The following is a 12,749-nucleotide window of genomic DNA, read 5'->3' as shown; positions in this document are numbered from 1 at the left end:
CATGTGCCATTCTGCCACAGCTCATGAGCACAGTCAGGTAGGAAGAAGGCCGCTCACAGTGCTGGACTCTAAATCCTGGCTCTGACCCGGACAGATCCCTTCATCTTTCTGTGTCTCAGCATTAACAGGTGCTATACCAAGAGAAGGCTCTACCTTTTATTTAAAAAAATTCCCTCATTCCATCTATAACTGTAACAAATACTAAAACTACTTCTCCAAAATGTGTGGTTTTGACATTTTGTTTATAGTATGGAAAACAGCTATAGCCTTGTCATATAGATAACATATCTAAGGTGGCAGTAAAAATGTTTTCCATAGAAACAAGGCTCTGACTGTAAAATGGAAATGGAATACTTGGAAATATTTTATATAGAAAATAAAGCTCTGTGGTATAAACAGAATTTCTTTTTTACAACTTACATTTTAGGAATGTGTTTACTATAGACTGTAAATCACCAATGACAGGCTTCTCCTATGAAGAGAACTGTGTGGGAGGAAGTCCTGTCTTGAAAAGTCCCACCTCTTAGTCTTCAACACACTGTAATTCTTGATTGAAATGATTCTTTTTCACTCCTGACCACAGTGATTACTAGTATAAAAGACACTGTACCAGAGCATGATGTAATGTGTTTATATTTATGTTGCTTCCTGGGCAGAGCCTGTTTCCTAAATTAGTTCCTTAAGGAATAATTCTAACATCAACACACTTTTAACAATAATTAGGTATTTCCTCCAGGCCCAAGTTTTTGCTCACCCCTCCCAACCTTGGGGCAAGGCAGTGTTAAAGAGAAGGTGGCTGGCAGAGGCTGGGAGTGCTGGCGAGGAGGCCGAGGATCGGTGGGACACCTGTGGCACAGCTGCTGTTTTAGGGGGAACAATATCTCAGCTAATCAGAATACTTCGTTTTAATAGTCACATTCCTCTCTAGCTCACCTGACTCATGGACAGATGCAATCAGGCCCATGTTTAATAGCCACTAAAGCAAGATGTACTGGGAACCCATTTCTCGTACTTTTGTTTTTTATACGGGGGACTTAGAATATGGACTGAGACTGGAATTCAAGACAGAGGCTTCTCTCTTAATCCCCAAGTGGCTCTACGGCCAGAATCACCTGGATTTTACCCTCTGCTACGTCTCTGAACTACATGGAGGAACCTTCCTTCCCGCTTCCCAAATGAACATTGCCCGGGAGGCTGTTTCAAGTTGAATTATATACCCTAGATGTAAAAACGTGTTCCTCCAAAAGAAGAGCCCGAAGTCAATGCAGTGCGAGGTATGAAAAAGAGTAAGGAGGTGAGGGGAACCGTCAGAAGCTAACCATGAAAGTGCTGACTACAGGAGAGGTCCAGCACAGGGCATTTCTTGCTCTTTCGCCAGCAATGAATTTACTGAACTGTATCAGATATTTCCTCCTGTTTGAGTTGCCCTCAAACTGTCTCACTGTGAAGCGAGGCCCTATACTCAAGTGCTGTAGGACTGGGGCAGGTGGGGAAAGACGTCTCACCAGTGTGCGCAGGGAGCTCACAGTGAAAACGGCCTGCTCAGGACCCAGGCCATCCCTGTGCAACCCGAACGTGAGCTCCGCAGCCCTTCACATACCTGCTTCCAGGAGGGGTGGAGTGGCTCTCAGGAGCTTGGGGGTCAGACTGTATTGACCATGTCGGGCCACTAGGACTGATGACAGGCCGAAGGGTGGGGGGAGTTGAAGCACTGCTTCTGTTTATGATGCCACTTGCCAAATTCAGGTTTGATACCTAGAAATGAAGTGAGGGAAATAACCTGATTTTACAGTTTTCGAAAAGTAGCATTAAAAACACATGGGGAGAATCAAGTCCAGTCCAGTAGATGCTGACTCATCTAAGCTGAAACTGGCTGTGACAGAGGCGCCCATTGAAGGATGGCTTCTGCACACATCCAAAGGCAGACTCCAGGGTGGCTAGGGTTGATGTAAGTTAACAAGTATCTATTGCTCCTACCATGTGCAAAGCACTACACTGTCCTAGGTGCTGTGAAATACAAAGGTGAACAATAAAAATAGCAAGGATTTATTAAGTATCTACTCTGCGACAGGAAAGGTTCCGAGAAACTAGGCAAACTACTTGGCCTTTCTGGCCCTTGTTCCCTCATCTGAAAGTTCTAAATGCTCAATAAATTTTAGTTATAAGTAATAATAATTATAATATACTAAACCTCATTGATTTAGGAGGAAAAAAGATGCAGAGTCATTAGAAAAATGGGCATTGACTTCAATAAATAATTTACGAAGAAGAAATATTATTAGTCAATTAAACATTTAAAACTAGTCATTTCCCCTGGCAATCAAAAAATGCAAATATGACATACCACTTTTGTGTGTTACATGGGTATACCATAATAAAAACCACAGTACCTAATAATGGCAAGGGATGATATTAAATAGGTACTTAAACGATTTATGTGACTATAAATTGGTAGAATCTTTCTAGAAACAAATATGGCAATATACTATTAAAAGTATTATCAAAACATTTGTACACTTTGATGCTACAATCTAACTTCTAGGAACTATGCTAAAACGATTACATATGATCAATGACAGCGACTGTTATAACAGCAGTTACTATTTAGTAAAACGCACAATGTGCAAGCTCTGTATCAATGAGTACACTATACGCATCTCCTTTCAATTGCCATAACTCTGTTGCTAAGTACTATTATAATGCCATTTCACAAAGACTGAAACTGAGGCCTAGGACTGCATGGAGGCCTAGAGAAAAATGGCAGAACTCGGATCTGAAACATGATCTTTGGAACTCTAATGCCTGTATTCTTATACACTGCACTGTACTGAGAACAAATTTTGAAAACAAGCATTGATTTTAGTATTAAAAAAGGAGAAGATCTAAACGGCTAACAGCATTGTTAAATAAATTTTGCCCTATCCATTTAAGGAAATATTCTGTATCCATTAGAATTTTTTGAAATATATTTATTAATATAGGAACATGCTGATATTTTTTACAGTATGAAACCATACAGAGAGCAGATCAGAATTTCCTTAAACATACACACACAGATACACACTCATAAAGGACCAGAAATAAAGATCCAAAACATAAATGGGACCTATTTCTGAAAGATGACTTATTTTCTTCCTTACATTTGCCTATATTTTCCAAATTTCCTATACTGGGCATGTTAATACTTTTATAACCCCAAAGAAAAATTTTAGGCCATTATGAGAAACACAGATGTGAGGTTTATGATAAGCTTAAAATCTGGGTGGTTAGAGTGGAATCAGGAAAAAAAAGGATAGTTTGAGAAACATTTCAAAATGAGATCCACAGAGCATGCTGAAAAGAGGGGACAGAGAGCTGAATGCAAGGTGTTGAGCATGAAACACTATAGTGACATAAGGAGACGCAAATTTTAAAAAAAAGTGGCCCAGCCAGAGTGGCTCAGCAGTTGAGCATCGACCTAGGATCCAGGACATTGTGGTTTGATTCCCTATCAGGGCACATGCCCAGGTTGCGGGTTTGATCTCCAGTCGGGGGTGTGCAGAAGGCAGCCGATCAATGACTCTCTCATCATTGATGTTTCTATCTCTCTCCCTTCCTCTACAAAAAAGTGTTCTTCTATAAGATGTCCTAAGAACCTAATAATTTTGACATTTACAAATAAAAAAATGTTGGGTTTTTAAAAAAATCTGAAAATTCTGAAAAAGTCATTTTTAGCTGCAGTATTCATTCCTAGTTACAGAATTCATTAACTGACCCACACTGAGCCCTCCTCCTTCCTAGGACTGTGTCTTCACCCCAAAGGACCCAATATTTTTACTGGGAAAAAGCTATTTTCCACAGGTCAGGAGTGATTTCAGGTGTCTGTAGAGACTGAGGTACAGAACCCTGGGGCTGCACCCTCCAGCATGGACCCAGGAGCCAACTTTGGCTCATCAATTCTGATCCCCTTCTGCTGCTATCAGGGGGAGAAGAAAGACACGCACTAACTAAATGACAGGGAAGAGATAGTGGCAGATTATGGCAGTTACCTCTGGCACCTGGTGCCTTTGAAGAGCCTTGCCTTCTTCCTGTACCCCAAAGACAACATAGGTCAGGTTTTCAGACAATCAAACAGAGAGACTCCCCCGTAGGCCTTAATTCATTCCTGACCCACACTGAGCCCTCCTCCTTCCTGCCCTTAAGCACCAGGCCCATCAAATTAGACATGAGATTGCAGCTTGTAAAAGTTCCACAAAGTGAGAAAGGTCTTTATGATAACCAACAGCTTCTCCGACTACCATCTCGATCAGTTGTGCCAAAAAGAGGCTTAGTCATAGTTTATAGTGAAACAGCAATAAAATAAACAAAATGTAGACACTTCACCATGTTTAGTATAAACTATATAGTTTCTTCTCTCTTTTGGCAAGGCTGCCCCTAATTTAGACATCATTTCACCATACTGGCTAACCACTACTGACAGCTCACTGTGTGCCACATACTAGACGTCCTTGCATTACCTTGACATGCATCATCCCCTTTAACCCTGAGCAAGCCCTCTAAAGTAGGTTCTGTTACCCCATTTTACAAAAAAGGGAACTACAATTGAGAGAGTAAACAATTAGATAAAGACACATACCTACTAAGATTAGCAGAGAATGTTCTCCTCTAAGGGCACGTGGTATACTTTTTCCAAATAGTATGGTCTAATGTTTGAGTTCATACAGCAGTAGTGTCGACACTCATAAGTGAGGTTTATGTCTCACCCCTTACCCACTGCTCACGGAGGTAGACACTGTTATACTCCCTTTCAAAGATGGAGAAACTAAGGCTCAGAGAGGTTATGGTAAGTAATCTGCTCAAGGTCACCTAACAGTTGCAGAACTGGTACAATCCATTTTCTAGTTTTATAATAGTTACTCTTAATTATTATAGATTTTTGAAAATATCATCAGATACAGACCTCAAATTCTGAAAACAGTGGTTATACAGAGATTGACTACACCAAATTATACCAGCTTTTCTTCCTTCCCTGTAAATTTTATTTCCCACTTGTTACCTGTCAACAGAGGATATTAAATAAGTAAAGCAAAGAAAAAACCACTATCAATCAGTTTTGTTTTTTAGCAGCTACAGTAAAGGTGGCATGAGCACGAAACTAATTTTTGTGGGTTTGTCCATGCAACAGCCATTCTTTATTTCATGGATAAATCAAGAATTGGTAGTCACTGTGATCGCCTTCTACACAAAAGCAAAGTATCATTGTTCATTTATTTTGAGAAATAGTAAAAGTGACCACTACTGAAATGAGAGATCATATAAGGAATAAGAAAACTTTCAAAGCTTCTCATCTTTCTTTCCAAAGGATTCCTGCTAACAAAAATAACCTTCTCTATTAAGTAATAACAGCCTGCCCCTCTAAATATTCTATTCTTTCTTCTGTAGTTTTGTCTAGGAGACACTCAGCACCTATGTCATAATTAGCCAACCCCATCCAACTCTGTCTTCCTAGGATATACACTGCTAATAAATAATCAAATGATCTGGGGCTTACTTAGATATGGCCTCAGAATCTTCTTTACACAGTACAGTCCTCAGACAAGCCATCAGCAATCAGTTGGAAGTGACAAGGGAGATCAAAACCTATTTTCAACCATCCCTAGAACAGCACTACCCAACAGAATGTATTGTGATGATGGAAATGTTCTATAATCTGCATTGTCCAATACAATAGCTACTGGCCACATGTAGCTATTATGTATTTCAAATGTGGCTGGCATGTGGCTGAAGAACTAGATTTTAAACTTTATATAACTTAATTTTTTAAAAATCCTCACCTGAGAATACATTTTTATTGGTTTGAAATAGAGAAAAAAACATTGATGTGAGAGAGAAACACCAATTGGTTGCCTCCCATATGCGCCCTGACCAGGGATCGAACCCACAACCGAGGTATGTACCCTGACTGGGAATCAAACCTACCACCTTTTTGGTGTACAGGACAATGCTCCAACCAACAGAGCCACCTAGCCAGGGCTATAACTTAAATTTATTTTTAATTGTTTAAAATTGATTTCAGAGAGAGAGAGGAAAGGAGAGAAACACTGATTTGTTGTTCCACTTACTGATGTACTCATTGGTTGATTCATGTATGTGCTCTGACTGTGGATCGAACTGGCAACCTTGGCATACTGGGGCGATGCTCTAACCAAGTGAGCTACCCAGCAAAGGCAACTTTATATATAACTTAAAGTTAGAAAAGCTACATGCAGCTAGTGGCTACCTTACCAGACAACACAGCTCTAGAGCCTCAACTAGATCTGGCTGAATCTTATGTGTACAGATTTATGTCCTGCTGAAGTTTGGTCCAAACAAATTATCTGTTGACTGAACGAGTTAAGAAAGCCTTTGGCCCTTCCTTGCAGCTTCCCAGGATGGGCAGAATGAGTCACTGAGCTAAAAGACCCAAGCATCAGTTTTGGCCCTACGGGCACCTTGTGTTGATTAGGGAAGACAAAGGGCAGGGCAAACCTCGCAGCACTGACCAGGCCTTAATGAACTGCATAAGCCAATGCGGGTCGCACCTGGAGGTTTCTCCCCGACCGAACAGAGGGAGGGTGAACACGGCTGTCGCCGGGCAGCATCTGCTTCTCTGTCCATATTTCTCGAGGTAACGTAACAAAACCAGTTTTGATCAGATGAAGAGATACCTGATTTGCAATGATGATTAACATTTCACTACTAAAGGATATTAACAAAATCAGGCTTACAGCACGTAAAGACATGGCACCAGTCACACAAGAGGTGGCTCGGCATTTGTGTTAGGAGTATTAGTCCATTAGGGTGGAGGCTGTAGCCACTGGGCCAGTTGGCTTCTCTGGGCTAATAGCTGGAGTCTATGCTACTAAGTCTAGGCTGGCCAACTCATGAATTCATGCCTTTGGTCACAAAGGGGTCTGGAAAACAGATGAGATCATTAACTAAAACCCATTTTAATTACTGAAACTATGACTCAAAAAACATGCCTTACTGATAATGGGTATCAACAGCTTTATGTGCAAAAGACAGGACACACATATAAGAACCTTAAAGTCTGTGTTTGGATCTCTAAAATGTTCTACCATAATCAATATTTGTGCAAATATGAAACCTCTCATGTTCACCACAGTAACAGTAACAATGATAACCAAGCCATATTAGCACTAACGATGGCTAAATTTAATGGATACTCTGTTTTTGCCAGGCACTGTTCTAAGCTACATATGCTCATTTAATCTTCAAGACAACCCTGCTAGATAGGTATAATTATTTCCCTCACTAATGGATGGGGAAATTGAGGTTGAGAGGTAAAATAACTTGCTTAAGAACAAAAAATTATTACATGTCAGCCCCTAGTTTTAATTCCTGCTCAGCCTGATACAAAATCTCCCAAACCTTGTAGTTGTAACCACTGTGTTACTCCCACTGCCTGGAACCATGAGCCTAGAACTTGCAATTCCACCTGTTGATGGGCAGCATCTGCACTACCTGGGAGCTCGCTAAAAATGCAGACTCTCCACCCAGCCTCAGCTCCAGTGAACCAAAATCTGCATTTGACGAGACCCATGCGTAACTCATGTGCATCTTAACATTTGAGGAGCACTTGTTCTAGGAGGTGGTAGAAAAGAAAGGAGAAAACAGGAAAGAGGAACCATTCAAGGGTTCTCCTCTGTAAAGCTTAGGGGATCTTCCAAAAACCAGCAGAAATGCCCTGGCGAGGTGAGGTATTCCTTATTAGACAGAAAACAATCAAGGGGAAGGAGTAGAGAAAATAATTCTATGAGGAATGCTACGAGTTTACTATTTCTCAATGTTGTTTATATGTTCGAACATTAATATGAGTAATTGTTTCATATGCCAAAGATGCAAAAGTGGATAAAACAGTTTAGAACAAGCTTCAAAATATTCCAAGCCTACTTGTTACGTTGACAGGAGAAACAGCAGTCATTAAAAACAAACCAAACATTTAAGCCTAAAAACAATCAGCTTGTTAAGTATTCCTCCACCCTGCCTGTTTCTAGCCGAGTGGGTGACAGGCTGCCTGTGGGAAAGCCCAGTCGTGGGATCCCAGCGCGGCCTAAGGCCCAGGCAGGTGCTTCGCCCCTGCTCTCCTCGTCATCCTGCAGCTGCCCACCCAGAGGTTCCATGCCTGCTCCTTTCTTCATGTCCATTTCCACAGTGACCTCAGTGCATTTTTTTTTCTTTTAATACCAAAACACTGTTTATTTTAGAGCCAGCCTTCCGAATAAGGCAGGTGAGTAAATATCTGAATGTGTGGGCTAGGGACACATTGCACGCATTCCATCTAGACAGGTGTTTAAATTACAGCGGGAATAAATACAGGTGATGGATTGAAAAGAGGGCAGGAGAAACAGAGAGGGAGCCAATTTCCGGCACTGGCCCGCCCAAGTGTTACTGCTTGTTCCTGCCGTTTGCTAAAAGCAGTGCTGCTGCCAGTGCTATAATTAAATTATGATGGTATTGCCCCGATGGCTTCCCAGAATATACCCACCACCCACCCAGATGCATAACCTTTTGGTATCCAAAGAGGATTCGGGGTCAGGCCTAACCTGGATCACTGTTGTTCTAGTTGGCATGCTCTAGAAATTCTGCAGTCCTGAGTGATCAAAGAAGTCCAAATCTCAGATAATTCAATAAATATTTACTGTATCACCAAACACAGCCAAGGCCTTGGGTAAAGTCCTAAGGGTATATGAAGATTAAATTGTGGACCCTGCCCTTAAGCCATGAAGGAATTTGTGTTCACCCAGACAAACAGCAATATATAAGGCCTCCAGAATGTAAGTGCCAAAATAAAAGTGCTAAGGAAATTCAAAGAAGGCATCTGAGCTGGGCCTGAAAGGACAGATGGGGGTGGGGGTGGGGGTGGGGGACAGTAGTTCCTAGCTGGAAAGAGAAAGCATAAGTAATGCAAAGAAAGATAAGCAGGAAAGAACATCTGAGAAACAAAAAGCAGTTTAATTTGGCTAAAGCCTAGAGCAATAGAAGATAGGAAGAGACAAACAGCTTGGGGAGGTCTCTGCATACCACACAAATGTTTCTGTTCCTGATCTTTTAGACAACAGTAAGCTTGCTCAAGGGCTCTGACAGAGTAGTGCTGTATGGGAATTGTGGGGTGGGTTGAAAGGGACTAATAAGGAAAGTTCAGATCAGTTGAAAATCACAACAATCTAGCGAGAGGTAATAAGGCTGGGATGCAGGGCTTACTACTGCCTGTCTCCCCTCATTTCCCTCCTAGGCTAAGGAAGAGTGCTGGACCTTGGAGCTGGAGAACTGCATTTGTAATATGATAAATTCACTTAAGTTCAAGTGTTCATGGTTCACATTTTCTTTTTGGATCGGCCCTCTTTTGGATTACATTTTTCCATGCAGCGGGTAAGGAAAGATGGCACTGCTTGCCACTTACAAAGGGAAGGTCAAAGAGTGGGACCTTTCCTTAGATGTATCTTTCCACACTTCTCTTCAACAGTAAGATGGTTTGAGGATCAAGTATTTAGGGGCTGGGGCTGGGGGGAAGGTGCCCAGAAGGATGACTAGATGGCTTCAGTCCTTCAGTCTAGATCTTAGGCCTGGTGGGCAAGACAAGACATTGGATCGCATGTTGTCTAGCCCAGTCACCAAAGTTTGGGATTCCACTCAGGAGTTTGGAGCCAAAAATCTCACAGTAATTAAAAGAAGGTTTCCACTTGAAGGATCCCCTTCGGGCATCTTCTCCTCAACCTCAAGATAGTGACTACGGAATCCTGGATTCCAGCCACAGCTCTCTCTGAATCAGTGTTTAATGACCATGTGTGCAGTAACCTCTAGCTCCATCATGGACCACCAAAACCAAACATACTGACATTTAAAGATGGTGAGGCTTTAGAAGACATTTGACAAAACACCACAGGCTAATGAAAAAATAGGATGCTGGTACCTAATTTGAGCCCCTGAGTCCTTCACTAGGTCAATTGTTAGCCAGCACCTGCCTCTGTGTACCCATGTGCTATTAGCCCCTGAGGACAGGACACTTCACTCATAGCAGACCACAGAATCCTGCACTTCTAGAAAAGTGGTTTGCTTATAAATGCAGTGGCAAAAACCCTCCTCTGACTGGGACCTGCAGATTTTCACATGCCTTTATCCTTCTTGACACAGAACCAAGGTTTCTCACTGCAACTTAGGAAAAACATATCTACAGGTATGCCAGGAGAGGGAGGAATTACACCCAACCTGGAAACAGAAAAAATCAGAAGCTTATTTGGAGTTTTAATCACTGGCCCTAGCTGGACATGGCTCAGCGGTTGAGCATGGACCTAGGATCCAGGCGACAGGAGTTTGATTCCTGGTCAGGGCACATGCCCAGATTGTAGGCTCGATCCCCAGTCGGGGGCGTGCAGGAGGCAGCCGATCAATGACTCTCTCATCATCGATGTTTCTATCTCTCTCCCTTCCTCTCTCTGAAATCAATAAAGATATATTTTTTTTAAAAAAAAATCACTGGCCCTAGGAAAGTCCTTCCGACGACTTTAGCACAGCAGGGTCCTGAAACCTTGTTGCTACCACCTTGCACTTTACTTCCCAAATTTATTTTTCATAAAAGAGCTCCCTCAGCTGTAAAGGATCCTTGCCATTAAACTGCTTCAAGAGCACAGTGGTAGAGTAGAAAGAGCTTCATCCATATTTTGTATTGTATCATAATTGCAGGTTTCTTTGTCTGTCTCACCCCACAAATTACATGCTCCTTTAGGACAGGAATTGTACCTTATTCACGGTTGTATTCCCAGAGCTTAACCCAGTTGGTAGAGACAAAAGTATTTCTATAATAAAGGAAGTAGGTCTCATCTACTCACACACACACACACACTCGCCCTGTCTCCAGCTAGCAGCTAGTTTCATCAGTGAGAAGATTAGTTTCACCAGAAGGCCTGCAAAGAAATGGAAAACTCCAAATTACCTCTTTTTGCCTAGATCACAAGGGACGGACTACTTTGGAATTAGGGGAAAATAAAATAATCAGTAACTAGGGTGAGAGATAAGTGTTGCTCTTGCTAGTGCCCTGCGTAATTTTAGAGATGATTTCTGCCTGGTTTGAAGCCTTGGAAAGGCTCTCAAATGGTGAAATAGCTCTGGCATACAGACTTTGCTCCTTATGTACATTGTGTATATACTATATTTGTTCTTCTTGACACTGAAACCACAAAGGACTAACACCCCATCTGAGATTCACTTTGCGAACCTCAGGTTCACTAAAGCTGTTTGGCAAAGCTCATGTACTTTGTTTATCAAATGGGGATAGAAATTCAACATTAAAATTTAATTAATAATAGCTTTAATTAATAAGAGCTTCATACAAGAGCAAATCAGTGGCATAGCATTCCCAACGCAGCTTACAATATTGGCATGGCTCAATTTCCTCATTCTAGCACGGTCCATAAAAAACTTAGATCATTCTTGTCTGATGACGTCCAGAGATGAGGTTTAAGGAATTATTTCACTAATTCAACCAATATTTATCAGGCACCTATTCTGTGCTTAGCATTCTTTTCAGCATTGAGATTAGAACAATGAAAAAATCCTCGCCTTCATAGAGAGTACAGCCTTGTGGGGAACATATCACTAAATATATACAGGGTGGGGTAAAAGTAGGTTTACAGTTGTTTGTATGGAAAATAATACAATAGTAAATAATAATACAAGAATAAACTCTGTTTCGCATGCTCACAAGTGTAAACCTACTTTTGCCCACCCTTGCACAATGGGTAAAGCAAGGATGACCACAAACTTGGAACAATCATTTTTGGCCAAAAATTATTAATATTAACGGCCATATGCTACCTATAAATTTTCAGAAAGTTCTTAACCTAGAGACCATGGGTCTTTTGGGCATTAACAGGGAGCCTAGTTTGGGGAGTTTCTATAAACCATCTGAAATTAATGCAAATTTCTAAGTTTGAGTGCACATTTTTTTCATAAGAAAGAATATAGCTTTCACTCAATTCTCAAAGGGATCTCTGACTCCAGAAAGGTTAAGAATCATTTGGACTGACATGAAGATGAATTTGTCTAAATCTGCATTCATACTGTCCTCAGAACTACATCAGTATCTGGTGAGCACACAATATAATATACAGATAATGTATGACAGAACTGTACACCTGAAACCTACATAATTTTATTAACAATGTCACCTGAATAAATTCAATAAAAATAAAGAACTACATCAATATCTTCTTGAGAATAATGTTCCCTGTGTCATTCATATACAAAGGCTCATCAGAATATGACTGGATCGATTGACCATTACACGGAACTGTCACTCCTCCCGACAATGGGGCTCTGATGGTTTTAAATGGGGGAATGCTGTGGATAGTTCCTCCTGACTTGTTTAGTAAATGTTACTAGAATAAAGAGAAATCTTTGAATAGGAAACACCAGTAGAGAAAGATTTGTTTCACTCAGGATAAAAAAAAAGAAAACCGCATGTGCCAGATCTGCACTTACTACACAGTTTTCACCATTAGAGAAATATTAGAGGATATATTTAATCAAGAATACGAAAAGAGCCCTACCTGGTTTGGCTCAGTGGTTAGAACATCAGCCTGCAGACTGAAGGGTCCCAGGTTCGATTCTAGCCAAGGGCACATACCCCGGTTGCATGCTCGATCCCCGGTCCCAGTCAGGGCACGTGCAGGAGGCAACCAATCGATGTAGCTCTCTCACATTGAAGTTTC

The 12,749-nt window shown here is 41.2% G+C and overlaps 1 protein-coding gene across 5 annotated transcripts in view; it reads right to left on the bottom strand.

The window, feature by feature from the left end:
• TTLL5 (tubulin tyrosine ligase like 5) overlaps positions 1 to 12,749 on the bottom strand; it is a gene marked incomplete at its 3' end in the record, with an annotated part of 215,860 nt that overhangs the window by 92,217 nt on the left and 110,894 nt on the right. For all 5 annotated transcript variants that reach the window (XM_081147080.1, XM_081147081.1, XM_081147084.1 and 2 more), the window contains one exon: positions 1,601 to 1,755. In XM_081147080.1, the coding sequence (XP_081003206.1) occupies positions 1,601 to 1,755 (155 nt within the window). The remainder of the gene's footprint in view (positions 1 to 1,600; positions 1,756 to 12,749) is intronic.

This window comes from Miniopterus schreibersii, assembly GCF_964146895.1.
Source record: "Miniopterus schreibersii genome assembly, chromosome: 1".
Classification (NCBI taxonomy): Eukaryota; Metazoa; Chordata; class Mammalia; order Chiroptera; family Miniopteridae; genus Miniopterus; species Miniopterus schreibersii.
This window is presented reverse-complemented; position numbering and strand designations above follow the sequence as displayed.